The sequence below is a fragment of the Scyliorhinus torazame genome, chromosome 6 (genome assembly GCF_047496885.1).
Source record: "Scyliorhinus torazame isolate Kashiwa2021f chromosome 6, sScyTor2.1, whole genome shotgun sequence".
NCBI classification, from domain to species: Eukaryota; Metazoa; Chordata; class Chondrichthyes; order Carcharhiniformes; family Scyliorhinidae; genus Scyliorhinus; species Scyliorhinus torazame.
The window spans coordinates 144,528,162-144,550,287 of record NC_092712.1 but is presented as its reverse complement, the minus strand read 5'-3'; the positions used below and the strand labels follow the sequence as shown (position 1 = coordinate 144,550,287).

Genomic DNA, 22,126 nt, shown 5'->3' with positions numbered 1-22,126 from the left:
CGCAGTCGGGACCGTACGCGCAGGCGTTTCTGGAGGCCACATCCAGGGAGCTAGCAAGGGCCCGTGCCTCCTTGAGGCCTAGTGTCTCTTTCTCCAGCAGCCGCTGATGGATTTGGGAGGACAGCATACCTGCAACGAATGCGTCCCAGATTAAAAGTTCTGTGTGGTCGCTGGCTGAAACTTGCGGGCCGTCACAGTTCCTAACCAGTACCAGGAGCGCGCGGTAGAATTCATCCAGCGATTTCCCCCGGGATTTGTCGCCTTGTCGCTAGCAGATGCCGGGCGTAAACCTTGTTTACTGGGCGAATGTAGTGTCCTTTCAACAGGGTCATCGCGGCCTCGAAATCATCTGCATCCTCGATGAGGGTGTAGATCTCTGGGCTCACCCTAGAGTGGAGAACTTGCAGTTTCTGGTCCTCCGTGGATGCAGTCGTGGCCGTCCTGATGTACCCTTTGAAGCACGCCAGCCAGTGTTTGAAGGTTGCCACTGAGTTTGCCACGTGGGGGCTGAGTTGCAGACACTCCGGTTTGATTTGGAGCTCCATTCTTTAAAATCTAGTCCAATAAATTGATGCCTGATCAATAACTCCAGAAGCGAGATTGGAAGACAATTGATGGCTTTATTGGACTAGATGTTTCCCCCAGCAGCGCAGGTACAGAATGTGGCTGCTGGGGAGACACAGACTCTTATACTCCGCCTTACTGGACAGAGCCAGCAGGCAGGCTTCACCAATGATCTTCATGTCTCAGGTACCTCCCACACCAATGGTCTTTCAGCCTCAACCTAGGTACCGTAATACCCCTAATACAGACTACCACAGTTAGGTACTTGAGGATGAAGAATTTATAGGATTAGGGACAAAATACAGGGGTGTGGAATGAAGCATGTCTGCTTTCTCAAAGAGCCAGCATAGGTACGATATGTTGAATACCCTCCTTTTGTGCTGTCGGTTTTATGATTCCACATTGGAAAGTTTGCAGTTTATTAAAATTTGCATGGTTATAAAAAAGTAAAAACATCCTTCAAGATCTTTCTGGTGTACTTCATTTTGTTTAGGGTTCAAACGAGCTAAATGAAGATCTCATTCAAAGAATAAACAAAATGGGAAAGATTCACATTGTGCCATGCCAACTTCGTGACAAGTTTGTCCTCAGGTTTGTTTTATGTGCACAAGCAGCTGAAAGTAAACATGTTCAATATGCTTGGCAGAACATAAAGGAGATCGCGACTGACCTTGAAAAAGATCATCAGTAATATGCTACTTCGGCAAAGAATTCCAGCTTCATTGTTATATATATTGGTGTTAAATGACTGCATTTTAATTTTATTTTTGTCAATGATGTGATTTTGATGCTGATCTGGATGATCAGAGAATAATGTAAACCAATCATTCCCATGCACTAAATCAAATAAATTCATAAATAGCTTGTGTGTATTTTGCACTGTAGATTTTATTTTGATTCCTTGTGTGTTCAACAAATACCGTTGTGTATTGAAAAATGTAATGATTGCTATTCATGTTTGGCTCTTTCTTACTTCATTGTTGTACTCTATTTTGCTAAACCGGGCTGTTGTAGTTCAGAGTCGCTGCTTACATCCTCAAGAACATTTACACTACAACATCTAGTTGGGTTGTCTGAGGGCACATCCGGGATAATAAAGAGGTACTGGATCAATCCCATCCTATTTGTAAGCAGTCAAAAAACTTTCTTTTTAAATTGTAATCCCAAATTATTTAATCACTGCTCAAGCAAATAATTAACAGTAATACATTGACAGTAGCTATTGGTTTATGTATTGTGAGAAATAAATGGTGTGCAAATTCTAAACTGAACTATACTTTCTTGTTTAATTTTATTCTGACCACTACTGAAGTGTTAAGTTAGATTCTCAGAGTCAGGAGAGAGGCTACTCTTTAACTTCAGGTCAAAGATTTTTTTTTTAAAGCTTTGGTTCATACACTTGAAACATTTATTGGAGTATCTTGGAATTTGAATCTTAATTATTTCAGGTTATATTTATTAATTACACAGCATGTTTATGTATGAATAAGTTGATTTCTGCCTCAAGCTACTTGGACAGAGAAAGCTAAAGAAAACTTGAAAAGATTTAGGATGGGGCAGGATTTTTGCCAGTGCAGCTGCTTTTGGTAGAAAACAGTGGTGTGACCAGTTGTTTTTTCCAGACTGGAAGAAAATGTGTAGTGGTGTCTCCCAAGGGTTATTGTTGGGATCACTGCTCCTTTTGATACGTATGAATGAATTGCATAATTTAAAATTTGCGAATTACTTGAAATTCAAAATTTTATACTGAGTAATTTGAAAGAGTGTAATAGACTTCAGGAGGACATAGACAGGTTATTGGATTGGGCAGACAAATGGGGCGGGATTCTCTGATCCTGACGCTAAGTGTTGACACCGTCATAAATGCCGTCGCATTTCCCGACGGCGTCAACATGGCCTCAGGATCAGCAATTCTGGCCCCTACAGGGGGCTAGCACGGCAATGGAACGACTCACGGCGCTCCATCTGCCGATCCCAGCGTCAGATGGGTGCTGCGGGGTCGGCGCATGCGCAGTGGAACCGGCGCGATTTCTGCGCATGCGCGTTGTCTCCCTTCTCCATGCCGGCCTTGACGCAACATGGTACAGGGCTACAGGGGCTGGCGCGGAACAAAGGAGGCCCCCAGCCCGAGAGGCCAGCCCGCCGATTGGTGGGCCCCGATGGCGGGCCTGACCACAGCGGAGGCCCCCCCCCCCCCGGATCGGACCGCCCCATCCCACGTGCCGTCCCCGGACCCTTCCACGCCGAGGTCCTGCCGGATAATACCAGGTTAGAATGGCGCCGACGGGACTCGAGTTTTTTGGTACGGTTGCTTGGCCCATCCTGGGCGGAGAATCGCTAGTTGGGCCCTGTAGAGCGGCCCCCTCCGCTCTGCGGAGAATCGCGTCGGGGCGGCATGTTGCGATTCGCACTAGCTGTGGCGATTCTCTGGGCTGGCCCCGGGGTGAGAGAATCCTGTCCATGGCATTTTAAGTGGGGTGCGGGAACGGAGAGGCCTGGGAGGCATTTGCATACACAAATCTTTGAAGGTAACAGGACAACTTGAGAAGGCTGTTTTCCAGGATGTGGGATGCTTGGCTTTATAAATTGACCATTGGGGTGGCACAGTGGTTAGCACTGCTGCCAATGGTGCTGAGGACCTGGGTTCGATCCTGGCCCCAGGTTACTGACTGTGTGGAGTTTGCACATTCTCCCCATGTCAGCGTGGGTTTGACCCCCACAACCCAACGATGTGCAGTTTAAGTGGTTTGGCCACTCTAAATTGCCCCTTAATTGGAAAAATATATTGGGTTTAAAAATCGAATACTGGAGAACAAAGGCAAGGAAGTCCTGCAAAATCTTTATAAAGCATTGTTTTTATCCCAGCTGGATGTTATGTTCAACTCTGGATACCACATTTGAGGAAGTGGTCAAGCCTTTGAGAGGTTGTAATGGAGATTTGCTAGAATGGTGCCAAGGTAAAAATCATGGGGCGCGATTTAACGGGACAAAAATAGAGTCCCGTTTTGGGTTGGTATGGTGCTCACTATTTAATGGGACTTTGCCGGGGAGGTTTTAGCCTCAGGGAGGAGCACGCTGTTGAGGCCGACTTCATATCCTGCACCGTATGAGACCAGCTCATTGGTGTAGGAAGAGTTTTTGCAGATCGGGGCACCATTTTTAAATGCCGTCCCGATTGTTCAAACCCCCCTCAGCCACACCACCGCAGCCTCTGGACCTCCCCCAGGAGGTGCCAGGATGGCAGGGTCCAGGGTGCCAGCAGTAGTGCCAGGGTACTACTCTGTCCAGAGCCCGAGCATCTGGGAGGTTTTAAATGGACTGGGAGAATGCCCTACTGGTGTCATTTCGGCTGGTCCCAAGGTTGTGGAAACCAGTGCAGAAATACTTAAATGAGCCTAACGGCTTATTTAAATATGTTCATCTGTATCTCGCGCACCGAGGACGAAATCCAGATTATGACGTCTCACGAGATCTCATTAAAGAAGTTTTGAGCATTGCGAATCTTGCAAAAGGCTACTCACAAGATATGGCCTTGTTGCGTCACAAGTTGGGTGTGTCGAGGCTATTAAACCGCGCCCTTGAATAAGTGAAAAGATAAAAAAAAACTGAGGTTCCTCTTCTTTGAGCAGAGACGTTCAAGAGGAAATTTGAAAGAGGCATTCAAAATCTTGAAGGGGTTTAAAAGATTTAATAAAGAGAAACTGTTTCCACAGAACTTTTTCTATTCATTGATCAGATGTGGGCGTCGCTGGTTAGTACAGCTTTCTTGCCCATCCCGAATTGCCCTTGAACTGAGTGGCTTGCCAGAGGGTATTTAAGAGTCAACCACGTTGTTATAGGTCTGGAGTCACATGTAGGCCAGACCAGGTAAGGACGGAAGATTTCCATCCCTAAAGGTACATTAGTGAAGCAGATGGGATTTTACAACAGTCGATAATGGTTTATTGGTCGTCATCAGATTTTTATTTCCAGAATTTTACTGAATTCAAATTGCACCATTGCCTTAGTTTGATTCAAACCCAGGACCCCAGAGCAGAACGCTCGGTCCCTGGATTATGAGTCCAATGGCAATACAACCACATCATTGCCTCCCAAACAAAACAGATGCCAGGAGAGGGAAACAATGTAGTGAGTTGTTCTGATGTGGAATGGGTGGGAGAAGTAGATTCAATAACAAATTCCCAAAAGAAATTGGATAAATACTTGAAGGGGGATATTTTCAGGGCTATGCAGGAGCAGGGGATAGGCACTAATTAGATAACTTTTGCAAAGTGCTGGCATGGACCAAATGGCCTCTGCACCGTATGAATCCACCTTCTATGACTTAAAGCAGCAAGTATCAAGTTAAAAATGCTTCACTTTTCTCACAATTATTGCAAAATGCTTTCCCATGTCAACTTTTTGCACTTATGAAAAGATCGCAATTGCTTGAATTCAAACTTGGTTTGTATTATTATGAACATTATGCTCCCCATTTCAGCTTTCCAGTGTTTCTTCCATTCTATGTTCCAGGCCAGAGTCCCAGCTTTCATTCTCCATAAACATGACCTGATCGAAAACACTGCTGTCTGTTGTTCACTAATGTCCCTGTGCACAGTGACCTATTCTGGATGCTCGGCGAGGAACTCAATTTTAAAATCGCCATACCCGTTTTCAAATCCCTTGATGGTTTCTCCCCCCTTCATTATCTCCATAATCTCCTCAATCCCCACAACCTTCCAAGATAACCGAGCTCCTCCAATTCTGGCCTTTTGTACATCTCAATGTTCATCCCTCCACCATTAACAACCTGCCGTTTAAGCCCCAAGATCTGGAATTCTGTCCCACATCTCCGTACCGCTCCCTCCTTTAGCGGCTTTCCTTAAATGTTCTTTCTTGACCAACCATTTGTCTGGTTAACACTTATGTGACTCAAGTGTCAAATATTGCCTGATCGTGCTCCTGTAAAGAAGCTGGGGATCTTTTACTGTATTAAAAGTGTCATGATGTTGTGGTTTGTTTCTCGCGTGTTTGGGTGTGTTATGGGGTGATGTGTTTTCTGTGTGTCGGACTATTTGGTGGTGTGTTTGTGTGTGGATATATGTGGTGGGAATTCTCCAACCGTTGGAATTCTCTTTTCCCGCTGGCAGCGCATCCCCGCCTGACAATTTCCCAGCGGCGTTGTGTCGCTTCAATGGGAAATCCATTGACAAGCGGTGGGAAGAGATACTTTCGCCTCAGCGAATGGGCACACGGGACAGTGGGGACACACGGGACTGGGGGGGGGCGGATAATTCCGCCCATGCTATTTGTGTGTGAATGTATTGTAACAATCCCAGTTGATATTATAACTGGACGGAAGTGCCCAGAATGGAAATGTGGTTCAAAAGACTATGGGCGGATTCTCCAAAATGATTTCTAAGTTAATTTGTGGAGGGTTTTCAGGGAGCTTTTTGGCGAGTTCCCCACCGCTATTCAATGACACTGAGTCACTTTTTTGGGCCCCGGGGAATTTCTCACCGGTTTCGCCCACACTTGAGAAATGTTTTCAGCACTGGGGAGCCGAACTCAGATATGGGCCCACCATTTTGAAAGTGCCCCGATCTCTAAGTGTGGGTCCCTCACACTCCTGCCACAAAGTGAGGACACCCCACTATGAGGTCCCTGTGGGCCGCCTCTTCAGAATCCCCCCACACCCCCTAACAGCATCCCTCCCTTCCAGGAACCACACCCATCACCCCTCCAACCTTCCAGAGGCCCCTATTTACCGGCCCTGCACTCCCCCAAAGTTCAAACGCCCCTTCCATCCTCCTTTCATGGGCATAGCCCCCCTCATCCCTGGCCCTTGGCAGTGCCAGCCAGGCAGTGCTCTTGTCAATGTGGCATTGCCATCCGGGCACTTTAGCAGTGCTCAGGTGGCAGTGCCTAGGTGCCCATGTTCAGAGGGGAGGGCCAGGGACCCACCCTGCAGTTACCCAGGGGTCTCCGAAGTCCCAGGAGAGCCCCCGGGTGCCTTTTCGCCTGGTCCATGTTTGTGTGGACTAATGCTGAACGGCGCTCGGCTGCAGCCTTGCTGGAGAGGGTGATGCATCCTGCGTTGCTGGTGCATAATGGGTAAGTGGATTCCGGCATGTGCTGATTGGACAGGCCCCTTGTGGGCGTTTTTCAGATTCCAACACGTAGCGGGACTTGGGTGAATCCTGCGAGACGCGAAGACAGTCAGGAAGTCCGTGAAAGGGCCCTCCCAGTATTCACCAGCCATACCGTACTCAAGCGAGAGCGCACTGCAGCCGGTGGATCGCGCCCTGTAACTTTTACTTTTAATATAAAATTTGGGGGAACAGAGTCGCAGCAGCACTAATTAGTTTCAGCAAGAAATGGCGTGATTCTCCAGCCTCGTTACGCTCCAGCTGAAGCGAAACGAGGCGGTGAATAGCGGTAGTGGCCAAAAACGAGAACCGCGCCAAGCGCCAAACAGTTTTTGATGCAACTAGCCCGTTCCCGTAGACTAAATCGGGATCACGCCGTAGCGAGGCGAGAAACCAATTATCACCACTAAAGCTCAATTTCCATACAATTAATGAGATCAACCCCTTATCCAACGGCCTCCCGTCATTCAGCGGCATCGCCAGCAAGTGCTCACGCTGTCACTGATTAGTACTCCTTTTGAAAAACATAAACCTGGCGGAAGGGCTTCTGTGGGGAGCTGAGGAGGTGACTAGCCATCTTTGCGCACAGGCAAAGAACCCGGGGGTGCTAGGCTTGCCAACCAAGTGTTCGGTCGTGGGTGAGGGCCCCTCGGCTTGGGGTGGGAAGCTGAAAACTTGGAATGGGAAGCCCCGGAGGTGGAGCTGTTGAAGGAGCAGCAGAAGCTGCAGATTGAGTTTGGGTTGTTATCTGTGGAGAAGGCGGTGGGGCAGTTGAGAAGGGCAAGAGAGGTGGTGTACGAATATGGGGACGAGGCTAGCAGGATGTTAGCCCACCAGCTGAGGAAGCAGAAGGCGGCGAGGAAGATTGGGAAGGTAAACGACAAAGCGGGAATACGGTCTTGGACCCGGGGCAGGGTGAACGGGGTGCCTAGGGTGTCATAATATACACACATGTATATGATGGTGCACAGACAGGCAGTGATTGGCACACAGGATGAACAGTGAACACACAGCACACAGCAGCCAATCACCAGACAGGACACAACCACTATAAAGCCAGAGGGCACTAGTTTTCCCGCTCTCTTGGGATCCAGCCTCTGAGACAGTCAGAGCCCATGAGCAGCAACTAGAAGATACACCATGTGGTAGTAAGATAGTCTGGTCAGGTTAGCCTCAGGTCTCCAGTCAAGTCAGCATAGTGTCGACCCACAGTTAAAGTATGTTAACAGTTCAGAGTTCAATAAAATCAATTTGCATTTCTTCAAGTGTTGGAAGCCTGTCTCTCTCACTGCTGCAGCAAACGCAGTCCTCGCAGACCCGGCATACCCAACACAAAAAAAAAATTCTATGACATCACAGGGACTTTTATTGCAGATTATATGAGTCAGAACCCCCCAGCCGGACTGGAGGGGATAAGGTGGGTTTCAGAGGGATTGGAGTTTACGAGGGTGGAAGAAGATCTGGTGGAGAGCCTGGGGTCCCCAATTGGGCTGGTTGAAGTGGTGGAGGGGCTGGAGGCGATGCAGTCAGGCAAGGCCCCAGGGCTGGACAGGTACCCAGTGGAGTTCTATGCAAAGCTCTCGGGAGTGCAGGGGCCCTTGCTGGTAAGGGCGTTTAACGAGGCTAGGGAGCGAGGGGTGTTCCCCCAGAGAGCGAAGGGTGCTCTTTCCTCCCCCCCCCCCTCCTGATGATGTCACAAGCCTCGATTTCTCTCCTTCTGAAGCGGGCAAAGGACCCGGAACAATGTGGGTCATACAGGCCAATCTCCCTGCTAAATGTCGATGCCAGGCTAGGGGTGATAGGGGAGGACCAGATGGGGTTTGTGAAGGGGAGACATTTGGTGGCGAACATTAGAAGGCTGTTGAATGTGATACTGATGCCCTCCGAGGGAAGGGAGGTGGAGGTGGTGGTTGTCATGGATGCGGGGAAGATCTTTGATTGGGTGGAGTGGGAATACTTATGGGAGATCTTGGGGCGGTTTGGGTTTGGGCAGGGGTTTGTGGACTGGGTCTAATTGCTCTACCAGTCACTGGTGGCGAGTGTGCAGACACACCGAGTGAGCTTGGATTATTTTAGGCTGCACTGGGGAACAAGGCAGGGGTGTCCACTCTCCCTACTGCTATTTGCCTTGGCTATAGAGCCACTGGCGATGGCGCTGAGAGCATTGAAGGACTGGCAGGGGATAGAACGGGGTGGGGGGTGGTGTTGGAGCACAGGGTCTCGCTATAGGCGGACGACCTGCTTTTGTATATTTCTGATCCACTGGGGGGCATTAGAGAGATTATGGGGATCCGAGAGGAAATTGGATGGTTTTCGGGGTATAAATTGAATACGGGTAAAAGCGAGGGCTTTCTGATTCAAACAATGGGACAGGAGAGGAGCTTGGAGGTGATGCCGTTCAAGGTGGTGGGAGGGAGCTTTCGGTATTTGGGCATCCAGGTGGCGCGGGAGTGGGAGCAGCTACACAAGCTGAATCTGACTCGGTTGGTGGAGCAGATGAAGGGGGACTTCAGAAGGTGAGATATGCTCCCGTTGTTACTGCCGGGTTGGTGCAGACAGTAAAGATGACGGTTCTCCCAAGGTCTTTTTTTGTATTTTAGTGCCTGTCTATTTTTATCCCCAAAGCCTTCTTTAAGACGATGAATGCTGTGATTTCAGGGTTTGTGTGGCGGGTAAAACCCCGCGGGTAACGAAGATGCTGCTGGAGCAGGGTCGAGGATGGGGGGGTCTGGCCCTACCAAACTTTATAAATTATTAATGGGCGGCGAACATAGTAATGGTCAGGAAGTGGGTAGTGGGTGAGGGGTAGGTGTGGGAGGGGTTGGAGGCAGCCTCATGTAGGGGCACAAGTTTAGGGCCACTGTTAACGGCACCCCTGCCATTCTCGCCAGCTCAGTACTCCACAAGCCCAGTAGTAGTGCGGGGCAGCACGGTAGCACAAGTGGATAGCACTGTGGCTTCACAGCGCCAGGGTCCCAGGTCGATTCCGCGCTGGGTCACTATCTGTGCGGAGTCTGCACGTTCTCCCCGTGTCTGCGTGGATTTCTTCCGGGTGCTCCGGTTTCCTCCCACAGTCCAAAGACGTGCAGCTTCGGTGGATTGGCCATGATAAATTGCCCTTAGTGACCAAAAAGGTTAGGAGGGGTTATTGGGTTACGGGGATAGGATGGAAGTGAGGGCTTAAGTGGTTTGGTGCAGACACGACGGGCTGAATGGCCTCCTTCTGCACTGTTTGTTCTATGTTCCATGTTCTAGTGGCTGCCTTGAGGGTGTGGGGACAGTGGCGGAAGCTTATGGGGATGGAGTTGGTAAGGGCACCAATTTGTGGCAACCACCGGTTTGTACGGGGGGGCTGAAGGGGGGTTTCGGGGGTGGCAGCGAGCTGGAATCGAGCAGTTTGGGGAATTGTTTATCGCTGTGGGCTTTCCGTATTTGGGGGAATCGGAGGAGGTGTTTGAGCTGCCCGGTGGGAAAGGGTTCCGCTACTTGCAGGCGAAGAACTTTGTGCAGAGGCAGGTTTCGACCTTTGTGCACCTGCCACCCCAAGGGACACAGGACAAGGTAGTGTCGAAAACGGGAGTGGTGGAGCGGAAGGTCTCGGAAATTTATAAAGAGCTCATGGAATGGGAGGGAGCCCCAATAGGGGAGGTGAAGCAAAACTGGGAGGATAATCTGGGCAGGGAGTTAGAGGTGGGTTTGTGGGAGGATGCCCTGAGTAGAGTCAACTCGTCCTCGTCGTGTGCCAGGCTTAGCCTGATACAATTCAAGGTGGTCCACAGGGCGCATATTAAACTGGCCAGAATGAGTAGGTTCTTTGAAGGGGTGGAGGATAGGTGTGGGCGCTGTGCAGGTGGGCCTGCGAATCATGTCCATATGTTTTGGGCATGTCCGAGGCTTCAGGGATTTTGGCAGGGATTTGCCGATGTCACGTCCACGGTATTTAAGATACGAGTGGTTCCGAGTCCAGAGGTTGCGGTTTTTGGTGTGTCAGAAGACCCGGGAGTCCAGGAAGCGAGAGAGGTTGATGTGTTGGCCTTTGCCTCCCTGCTAGCCCGGAGATGGATCTTATTGGCATGGAGGGACTCGGGGGTGTGGGTTGGTGACATGGCCGGGTTTCTCAGGCTTGAGAAGATCACGTTCTCCCTGAGAGGATCGATGCTTTGGTTTCCTGCCCCAACAATGTGGTGCACACTGATGAAGATGGCTGGTAAAAATGAAGATGATCTGTCCTCGAGCCTTGGCTCTGCGGTGCAGGATATTAAATACCAATTCCAAGAGTTGCAAGGCATCTTTATGGAGGCAGTGACGGTGTATAAAGGAGGTTCTTGTGTCTCTGATGGAGGGCTGATTGCCGATTGAGTTCCTGTTGCAAGGTCTGTCGTCCATTTTGAGGATTTCAGGTGAGGACGAGGTGGAATGGGTTAGGCAATCCGGTCATGCCCGGTGTCTCCAGTCAGCTGGTGGAGAAATTCCCAGCCGAATTTGATAACTTACTGCCATGTTTCGGGAATCTCGATTTGGAGGCTAGGTATCTCAAATTCAATGGAGCACATTTAATCCTCTCTCCAAGCCTGGGGTTGGGTTGGCCAGGCCTACCAAACTCTGCTTCTGTTTGGTCTTGTTCCTGTTGTCAGTCGAGAGGGGTTGGCGGCACCTGGGCTAGCTACGCTGCTCGCCCTTCTGGTGTCTAGGTAGTCGACCGGCTGGGCTCGGGTGAGTTTGGATTTTGGAAGTTATGAGGCTCATGCTCCAAATATTGGAATCTTTGGACGACCCTGAAGATCGCGCTCTGCTTCAGATCCTGCTTTACCTAGATATCTATTTTCTTTGAGTGCCAGTGGAGTTGTTTTTATCCTGATGACTGCCTCGTTCCTCAGTTGGTATCCTGGATTTTACTCCTTGATAATCATGGTGTTGTCTGTTAATATCGTCAATTTGCAGGGAAGTAAATGTTTTGGCTGTGGTGTCCTTCACCACTGGTCATCCTGATTTAATAAGGTTTTATCGTGTTAAGCTGAATATTGATTTTGGGATTTGTGCACAGCTACTCTATCCGAATATATCTTTGAGGGGTGAGATGAGAAGAGCCAGAGCGGGGCGAGGGTGTGGGTGTTAAGGTTTAGATTTGTCCTCGCTACTTTCGAGGAAGGTCTCCCACAGTCAGAGATTTTCTTTTACTTTTGGCTGCGCCTTTTTCATCTTCAGGCCCAGGCGGACTGTGCATTATCCTGATGGGGACTGGGGTTTGTTGGACTCCTCTTCAGGGGGAAGTCAGGGTATCGTGTCCTGTATGGGACTGAACTGACTTAGCTTCGGAATGGTTTAGCGGCTGGGGTGTTACGGGAGACCCTAGAGCCGGTTTCTTTTCTTTGTAGTGGTGCTGGGCTAGGCCGGGCTTGGCATCATGGTCAGTTTCCTGTTGTTCCTTAGACGGGGGTACCTCCCTTGGGGGTGTCGCGGGGGAGTCGGGTGGGGATAGGTCCACATCCGGAGAGTTGAAGTTTGGGGTAGGGTCTGGAGATTGTGTCTAGTAATTATCCTTATTCGTCTTGGTCGTTGGAAGGGGTCCACTTGATGGTTGGTTGGCCGGTTCTCTTCTATTGTAATATCTCAGGAGGTGGTCTGTGGGTCCGAGGGATTAGTTTGGACAGTTCTTGTCCTTCTTCTTCACTCTTCCTCTGACATTGAGAGGTTTTGGAGTCTTCTACTTCTCAGGGATCTGTGCTCCAGGACCCCAACTGTTCACATTATATATTAATGATTTGGACGAGGGAACTAAATGTATTGGGCAGGATTCTCTGTTGGCGGGAACCTGCACTTCATTGTCAGCGCACTCATGCCCGTGGAATTCCCGTGCCGTGGGGGTGGCCACAATGGGAAACCCCATTGGCCAGCTGCCGTGACGGATGATCCCCCTGCTGGCGGGGGGGGGGGTGCCGTGCCAGAAAGTGGGTCTGGCAGGATGGAGAATCCCGCCATTACCTCCCAATTTGCGGATGATACAAAGTTGGATGGGAGGATGAGCTGTGACGAGGATGCAGAGATGCTTTTGCAGGATTTGGACAGACTGAATGGGCACATGCATGGTAGATGCAGTATAATGTGGACAATTGTGAGCTTATCCGCTTCAGTAGCTAAAATAGGAAGGCAGATTATTATTTGAATGGGTGTAAATTGAAAGAGGCAGATACTCAGCAAGACCTTGGTATCCTTGTGCATCGGTCACTGAAAGTAAGTGCGCAGGTACTGCAGGCAATAAAAAAGGCAAATGGTATGTTGGTCTTCACAGCAAGATTTGAGTATAGGAATAGAGATGTTTTACCGCAATTGTTTTACTGCAATTCCATCCTATATCTTGCCCATCCCAGGTGGCCCCGTTCTCTGCCCCTGACCATGTCATCTCTCACCCCCTGCCGCGTCGTAACATCCTCCCCGGCCCCCCCTTTCTCCCTTCCCCCCCTCCCCCTCTGGGCCTTCTCCGCCACTACCTCACTTCCGTTCATTAGCATAATCTGCTAGCCCAGCCGCCCATGCACAAAGGCACCTACCAATGACCTCCCCCACCCTACCCCCACTCCTCAACTCAAGGAGGAAGGCTCCCTGCTGCACTTACCCTCCCCCAAACAAGGACTTCTGCTGAACTCTGGGCAGCCTTCTCCAAAAGCAAACAAACAAACGTTAAACACAAAGAGTCCCATAAAAAAAGAGGGGGGGGTTGGGAACATCCATCCCCACATGAACTTCTCACCCCTACAACCCCTTACAATCTCAACATTAAACAGCCCTTCATGGCGCCGAGGTCCCAGGTTCGATCCCGGCTCTGGGTCACTTCCGTGTGAAGTTTGCACATTCTCCCGTGTTTGCGTGGGTTTCGCCCCCACAACCCAAAGATGTGCAGGGTAGGTGGATTGGCCGTGCAAAATTGCCCCTTAATTGGAAAAAATGAATTGGGTACTTAAAATTTTTTAAAAAACATTAAACAGCAAACCCACCCCAAAAAAAGACACAAATTCCCAATCTCTACCCCCACTTCAAACATTCTCACAACCATGACAAAGTGCCAGCACCCAGTTCCCAAGCATTGCCGCTCAGTTCTCCCCCAGTTTATGCTCCTTTTGCCGCTTCTGGGGTCTCAAAATAATACTCTCGGCCTCCGAAAGTCACCCATAATTTTGCCGGGTAGAGCAAACCTGATCTGCCTTGGCCTTGTTGAAGCCTGCCCGCCTCATTACCAACTCGGCCCCGATGTCCTGATAAATTCTGACATTATTCCCCTCCCAGTCACAGGTAAGCTTCTCCCTGGCCCATCGCAGAATCTTCTCTTTCTCCACAAATTTGTGGAGTCTCATGATCACCGCACGCATTGGCTCCCCAGCTCTAGGCTTCTGCCTCAGGGACCTATGTGCTCTGTCCATTTCAGGCACCTTATCTAGAACCCCTTCTGCCACCAGCCTCGCCAGCATTTTCAAGACGCACCTCGTGTCACTCATACCTTCCACTCCTTCAGGCAGGCCCAATATTCACAGGTTCTGCCTTCTCGAGGTATTCTCCTGTGCTCCTCCACCTTTGCGCTCAACATTTTACACAGGTCGCCGATGAGCCCCATCTCCGCCTCCATAGCCACAACACGATCGCTGTGGTCCAAGATCACTCCTTCGACCTCCCGAATCTGTGACCCCTGCACCTCCAAACACCTCTCCACCCATTCCAGAGAACTTTTCAGGGGTGCCACAGCTCCTTCGATGGCCTTTGCACGATCCTACCACATTTCTTTCCTCTGCTGATGGAATTCCGCCTTAATAAAAGCCATCAGCTCCTCCTTCTGGGGCCTTCCAGCTTGCATCAGCCCTTCCCCCACCTGCATGTTTACACTGGCTGTTGCTGCAGCACAGCCTGTTCCAACTTTTCAGCCAAATCTCTCCCTGTTTTCTGCCGAGTCTGCTAACCAGCAGACATAATACTCCCGGGGGAAACTACTCCTCCAACATTCAATTACGTCTTTTCATCAAAATTCCACCCAGTATCGGGTAAAAAGAGCTCTTTTCTGTGCCTTTAAGCAGGCGCTGCCCTGTATGTGACCACTCACTCCATGGTCAAAACCAGAAGTGTCCATTATTGTTTATTTATAATTACAATGAACAGAACATATCACTATTTATCCAAAAATACCTGAACAGTTACAGTTAAGTTTACAAGCCTTACCGCTATTTACATCAAAAAGCAAAGCATATTATGAATACAGATTTCATTTAAAAAGTTAATACCTTCAAGCATTCCCTGAAAAAAAAGGTTTGCTATATTCCATTTCATAGTAAATCAGTTTTGCATTGTGTGAAATTTAATCTGTGATAAGCAAATCCTATCGCTGGAAAAGGTGCATTGATTGGTTAAATGATTGGTTAAATCTTCATGCAAAAAAACAATAAGGAGCAGACCCAAACAAATTGAAATGCATTACCTATTTCCAGTTTGATGGGTGAATTAGCTTGCTGTTAAATATAGACACACTGATAATGTTAATAACCAAATAGGTTTGGTATGTCCTCCTTAAGCCAAAGATGATATGCCACATGATGATTTTTTTCGGCCAAGACAAAAATCAACAGGCTTCATCAACCCTGAGAGTCCCCTTTTACTGTACATTCATATCACAAATACAAAAATAAAATATAATTGGTTTCTGGTATTGACAGCCAGCCAAATTGGCCCAGTCAAATTGAAGTGTGCCAAAATTTCAATGGAGGAACTCAACCAAGCTGATAGTGTGAATATAATTATAGTATATGCATATTATCTGCTGCACTAAATAAGGCTAATTAATGAATAATTATTGAGCATTCAAACCATCAGACACCACATTTTATCATAAGGCACAAACACCTTTTCCACCTCCAAATGTAAATATAATTTACATTCATGAATATGCAAAGGATGCAATATTGATGTGAAAATTCTGACTGTTTTTAAGGTATCTGGAACTCGGTCTCAAAAATACTCAACTCTTTTGGAATCTTATTTTTGGAACCACTGATATTTTGTTACATTTAAATGCCTTCAGCCAGGCATTGGCTGTGTGGAGCGGTTTATTCAACTTATTGCAAAAGCATGCATGTACATTCTTGTGTGTTGGCACATGAGGCAACCTTTTCTTTGAATGGGGCACTTTGAGAAAAATATGACACAATAGAAAAACATTAAAATCATTCACTTGTAACAAAGGCAAGCATACAATGCCCTTCAACTCAAATCAAGCATAACTTGACAGGTTATTTGTAAACTATAGTGTTCTACTTCTACACATTCTCTTAAAACAGGGCTGCCTTTATCGTTGTTAGAACTGCATTTGAACACCATCTTGTATCTTTTACAACACTGTCATCTGAAGTGCAGGATTTTGTAAAAATATATGATGCCTATTTTAAGAATAGGTTTTGTACATTTTGAAAACATTTGGTTTCTCGAGCTGCTGTGAAATCTAAATAGAGTAATGACGTTTTACTGCTGTGGGCGAATGAAAGGTCACTGACCTGTCCAATGTGAATGACCTTGATTACCAGGGCTTGACAATAGAACTCTCTAGAAGATAAAACACTACAATAAACCAATTTCATGTGCAATTAAACAATTAGATAAACCTAGAGTAGCAATGGTATCTGGTGCTAAGGAGCAAATTCCCAGAAAACAAGATTGAATCTGAATACTCAAAGATCTGGTCTAATACGAGTGCTGGTGGCAATTTTCATTTTGGGTAAAAGCCTCCCATTTTACATCCCACCTGATTCCCCACTTCACTGAAGTCAATGAAGGGGAATAAAAGACACCCAATCAGGAACTGCCATTTTCCACCTGCGCAGAAAGTAAGAAAACCCCCTCTTGTATTGAAACCCATACTTACTAAATATTTTTCAGTTATCTCCAGAAAGTACTTTAAAAATTGATTGAACTTCAATGAATCATTGTTTCAAAACTTGATTTAAACACAGCATTTCACAGCAGTAAAATGGGTTCGATCTGTTTTCTTGATCGATCTGTTTTAACTTCCAAAAGCAATAGCCATATGATTTGTCCCATTCTTTCATGATCTCTACACTTTAAACATTGCTCATAATAAACTGCATTCAGGAAGTAAAAGAAATACTGTAGGGTATGAAATGTCTCCAGTAATAGGATGATGCCTATTTTTCTTTTTCATTTGAATGAGCAAATAGGTAGCCCATTTTAAAAAACATACAAAGTTTGCACAAGGTTACTCCTGAGCAGGTGCAATAGTCAAGTTTTTGTTGTCACAAACAAATTTTTTATATATTTGTAGTTTTTCTTGAAGATCTTTCAGTTCCTAAAAAGTGATTATTGAAACTTGCAAATGTTTAATTGCTCAGCCCATCTTTTCTTCTGGATTACGACATATTTTGTGAACAAGACGTTATACCCTCAATTCATTTAGTCTTCAATTTATGCTTTTATTGGATTTCACAGTTCTGTTAATGAATGCAGTTCATTTTCTCCAAAAGACTCCAGAGCGGATGCAGAGAATCAGGTAGCAATTCAAGTCTATTGTAGCAAATTCAAACCAGTGAACAACAATCAACGGTTATAAGGAAATCTGGGAACAGTAATGCTTTAGTTTGCAAGGAAGGATTCCTCGGTTCAATTGATAAAATTCAACAAGCTGGATCTGATCAGTAAATCTGGTATTTCTGTCATCAAGACTGAAGACAAGTTGTCCATTATCTTCAAATTGGGGGTAAAATTATTTATTAAAAAATGCATAACATATGCAATAAACTTTACAAAAAGTTATAAATGTTTAAAACTGACACCACACATTTAACCCTCTGTTTTATAAGAAAGACATGTACATTATATTTGTTACAAGAGATGACTGAATCCTACTGACAGAAGAATTGCGCTAGTTACAGACTCTTATTGAACATATGTGTTCCACTAGTTAAACATTCCTCATATATCATAACATGTCAAATAAGTTTAACTTTTTCAGTATTTTAGGTGGAATTCAGCAATTCTATAAAGAATTAGAATAACCATTTCTAAAGCAGCATATCTTAAGTTACAACTGATTCCCTGATGATAATGAATCAAAGTACAATGCTCGGCACAACATCGAGGGCCGAAAGGTCTGTTCTGTGATGTACTGTTCTATGTAAAGTACCATGATATTTAACTTGGGAGTACAAATCTTCAATTCTGTCACTCTCTAGTTCCTGTATGGTTGGAGAGTGAAAGAGCATTTAATCACCTCAAGATTGAGGCCTTCTTCAGGCCAAAGCAGAATGTGTTAAGTTTGCACACAATCTTCGATCCATCAGCCAACCATTCCAACTGTCCCTAACAGAAAGCAGAAGCTGGAACCACTAAACAATTGATGAAGCTCAAAATACAATTAAAATCCTCCTGCGGATGCTAAAAATTACAACCCTAGTATTCCTAACCCTGACAAAATTAGTTCATGGGCCCACACTCCATCAATGATACTAAATGCAGTCACAGCAACATCTCCAACATAAAGGCAAACAGTTCCTCCTGCATCTTTGTCTCTTGTTTTCTCCCTTTCCACTCCCTGTTCTTCAACCTCACTTCTCATCCCCACACTTGCACTGACTCACATTTCTTTCCCCTTAACTAATCTTCCCATTTTGAATCTTTTGACAGTCTTCTTCCTTCCATTCTTTCTCTACTCTTGCAATCTTCCTATACACCCCTCTATCCCATACTTCCACTTCCTTTTTTAAATACATTTAGAATACACAATTCATTTTTTTTTGCAATTAAGGGCCAATTTAGCGTGGCCAAAACACCTACCCTGCACATCTTTTGGGTTGTGGGGTCAAAACCCACGCAAACACTGGGAGAATGTGCAAACTCTGGGAGAATGTGCAAACTCCACACAGACAGTGACCCAGATCCGGGATCGAACCTGGGACCTCGGTGCCATGAGGCAGCAATGCTAATGCCACCGTGCTGCCCCCTTACTCCCACTTCTAAACCTCTCCCTTCTCATCCTGTCCCTAGTCTTCCTCACCCCTGGCAGCCTTACATTTCTCCCTAACTCACTCTTGCCCTTTCTCTGACCCCCAACCTTGTTTATTCTTAATCTCCTCGCCCTATTCTCTTTCTCTTCACATCCTCTCTCTCTCCCTTTTCCTTTCTTCTTCCCCCTCTTCTTTCTCCAACCACTCCATTTCACTCCTCTGCTCTCTTGTTTCCCTTGCAATAGTTCAACTATCTCCCTATCCTCCAACCTAGAAATACCCATTGGTTTTGACTTCTTTTTTGCAGTTTCATTAAACTTCATTAAACAAAAACTGACCATGTTGAAGGACAGGCCGAGAAACTTTGAATGATAATAAATCTCATTTGGTACCACCTGAAATTCTCACGTGGAGTTGAGTCAGTGTTAGTTAGTTGATAATTAGTTGATATACCTACAGTATTTATCAGTTCCAAATAGCTGGAAGTAATTGTATCTTTGTGTTATCAGTTGGAACTACCTAAAAGCACTTGCCAGTAAAGAAATTATGAATTATTCATGGTTTATAAAAAGGGGACAATAACATAAATCCAAGACATTTAGAAAGATGATTGAAAACTTACTGGTAATATCTGGAAATGCCAGATCTTCTGTTGACAGTATAATGTTAGCACAAATGTCTATGGGTTACTCTGACTACCTCTCAGAAGAAATAACCTGCATGAACAAAATCAAAATTATAACCACTTATTAAAATTGTACGCAGAAGTGCTACACGTGAAAAAGTAAACAATGGCGGCAGCAGTCAGAACTGCAATCATCCCATTTAATACTGTAATGGCCGTGCGACTGAATATATTCTCCTCTGTCTGTAGCTCATGGGAGAAAATTAGTGAAACGTTCTCGGACTCAGGAATATTGTCAAAGTTAGACGAGAGGAATGAGTGAGTTCAAATTTGTTATTTTTAAATCTTTAAATATTTTTGGGATCAACTTCTCAAACAACTCATGCACTGAGGTTGCAAAGAGTAGGGATTTTCAAAGTTTGGGTCGTAACCTGAGGGTGATTCGCAGGCCGTTTAGAGGGTCGCAGAGCGATCGGTCACACCATTCCAGGGGTGGTCGCGATCATGGGAGAAGCACCCAACAGCCGCTACCAGCTTTTACATCAAGAATGGCCACCTTTTGAATGGAAATAAATGAGGCTGTGTGGAGTCTTCTAGCCAGAAGCAGCAGCAGAGAGCAGGTTATTTGAATTCAGCACACTTGAATTCAAGCGCTCTCCAGGTATGTACTTTTGGCGGCAAATCATGGAGCAGTGTTGTTTCCATTTTCCAGTTGTTGGCAAGCACAGTAAGTGAATTGTGAAGATTTTTCTGAAAAGTGAAAGACGGCCAGATACTCAAATAGGCAGTTGACCTACTGGGCAGGATCTATAACAGAATCTGCTGTAGAGAACCGTTCAGGAGAGTCCAGGGCAGGACAGAACAGTGTTAGTATTAGCTCAGGACAGAGTTCCAGGCCTCTGGTTAACAGCCTACAAAGAAGAAACCTAACTCAGAAACAAAGCAGTATAAAGGTGATTTCTTGAGGTATGGTTCTGTCAATTGTGCCAATACAAATAAGGATGCAAAGCCCATGTGTGTTATATGCAAGGAAGTACTGGCAAATAAGAGGAAAAGGTTTTAGATTTTTTTGTAAATTTACAGTACCCAATTCTTTTTTTTCCAATTAAGGGGCAATTTGGCGTGGTCAATCCACCTTCCCTGCATACATCTTTGTTGTGGGAGCGAGACCCACGCAGACACGGGGAGAATGTGCAAACTCCACATGGATAGTGACCCGGGGCCGGGATGAAACCCGGGCCCACGGCGCCATGAGGCAGCAGTGCTAACCACTATGCCGCCCTCGAGAAGTTTCAGATTGTGAAAGAAAAGTGAAGTTGAGACCTCAGAGTCAATTTCTAACTTAGGGCTGACTCCAAAATAAAATACTACGGTGCTGTAGCTGACCTGTACTACTGAGAAAACATAACTTTCTTTACCCGTCAGTCTGGCCTCAATAAAACTTGAGATGGATTTGTAGGCATAGCATTAGTTATTTTTTTATTTGACTTGCAAGTCTGACTCGTTTCACAAAAACCCAGGCCGCAAGCTGCCTCCTAGCTCTCCAGAATCGAGTAATTCTGTAGACCAAAGAAATCTCTACCAACACATTCAAATGGCATCAAGTTTCACATACACGATTCCCATAGGTCATCCTATACCCCTCCTGACCTGGCCATACATCCTAATTGGCTCACTTCTCATTCCTTCCCCTGGCCTCTTATTACCCAGCATCCTTTTCTCCTCATTCTCTAAACACCCCATCCCCCCCCTCCTTTGTCATGCTCTCTGAAATCCTTTGTCTGTGAACTAGCATAAATTAGACTGGCCTATATCTACATTACAGTAACTAATATCTTTAAAGTAACTATTTTATATCACATTCGTCATTCCCTCCTTTTATCATTTCATGATAACCTAGCTATTCAATCCGTAGCTACGGCCTCTCATCTAAAAAGATTTGTCGCTGCATTTCCAATTCCTGTTGTAGCCCCCCCTCATCCGCTGCACCCTCATGGATCCTAACAGCCAAGATCCTAGGGGTGTCTATCTGTTCCAGTGCACCCCGCATTCTACCCATCACGCATTTAAGGATGGCCAGGCCCACAAAGATGCAGCCAAGTGCCACTGCTAAATACATGGCCATATTTATCAACCAGTCCTTCCAACTTCCAAATCCCCAGTTACCCCAAGAGCCAGGTTCCTGCATTCCGTCCAGGTGATCCCGTATGCGATCCATAAATTTAGTGATGTTAGTGGTTAAGTCTTAAACTCCCATGATACACTTTCCCTGCACTATGGCGCATACCCCACCCTCACGGGCCAGAAGATAGTCAGGAGCATACCGGTTCTGCAGTGCAAACAACTGCAGCTGAGACAATTCCTTGGTTATTGTCCCGAGGGCTCCCAAGGTTTCGTTCCCCAGGATGTGGGGAAATAGCCGGTTGTGCTGAACCTGGATCGTAAGGAAGAGTGACTTGCTCGGGCGGTGGCTCGGAATGCTGACAATGAACCACCGTTTGGGGAGTGCCCCAAAGCGGTGAAACAGAAAATAACCTAGACACCACTGCGGGGTTCGGGTAGCAGACAAGCCGTCCCTGGCCATACAAGCGGTGGTAAATCTGGTAGAAGAGATTCATACTACCCAGGTTTTCCTCAGTCTGGGCCCTAAATGACTTACATGTATCTCCTGATAACCTACGTTCTAGTTGTACTCCCCTCCTTACACGCCCCGTCCTCTTGCTAGTCCCCCTCTCTCTCTCTCACAACCCCTTCCTACCCTCTCCGCACGGTCTGACTTTACCTTTGTGGCGCCAATCTTAACACATCCAAAATCAAAT

The 22,126-nt window shown here is 46.5% G+C and overlaps 1 protein-coding gene across 3 annotated transcripts in view; it reads left to right on the top strand.

Moving 5' to 3' along the window:
* Positions 1–1,835, top strand: part of ddc (dopa decarboxylase) — a 310,860-nt gene extending 309,025 nt beyond the window's left edge. For all 3 annotated transcript variants that reach the window (XM_072508857.1, XM_072508858.1, XM_072508856.1), the window contains one exon: positions 1,058–1,835. In XM_072508857.1, coding sequence (XP_072364958.1) covers positions 1,058–1,255 — 198 coding nt within the window. In that variant the 3' untranslated portion in view covers positions 1,256–1,835. The remainder of the gene's footprint in view (positions 1–1,057) is intronic.
* The last annotated feature ends 20,291 nt before the right edge of the window (positions 1,836–22,126 follow it).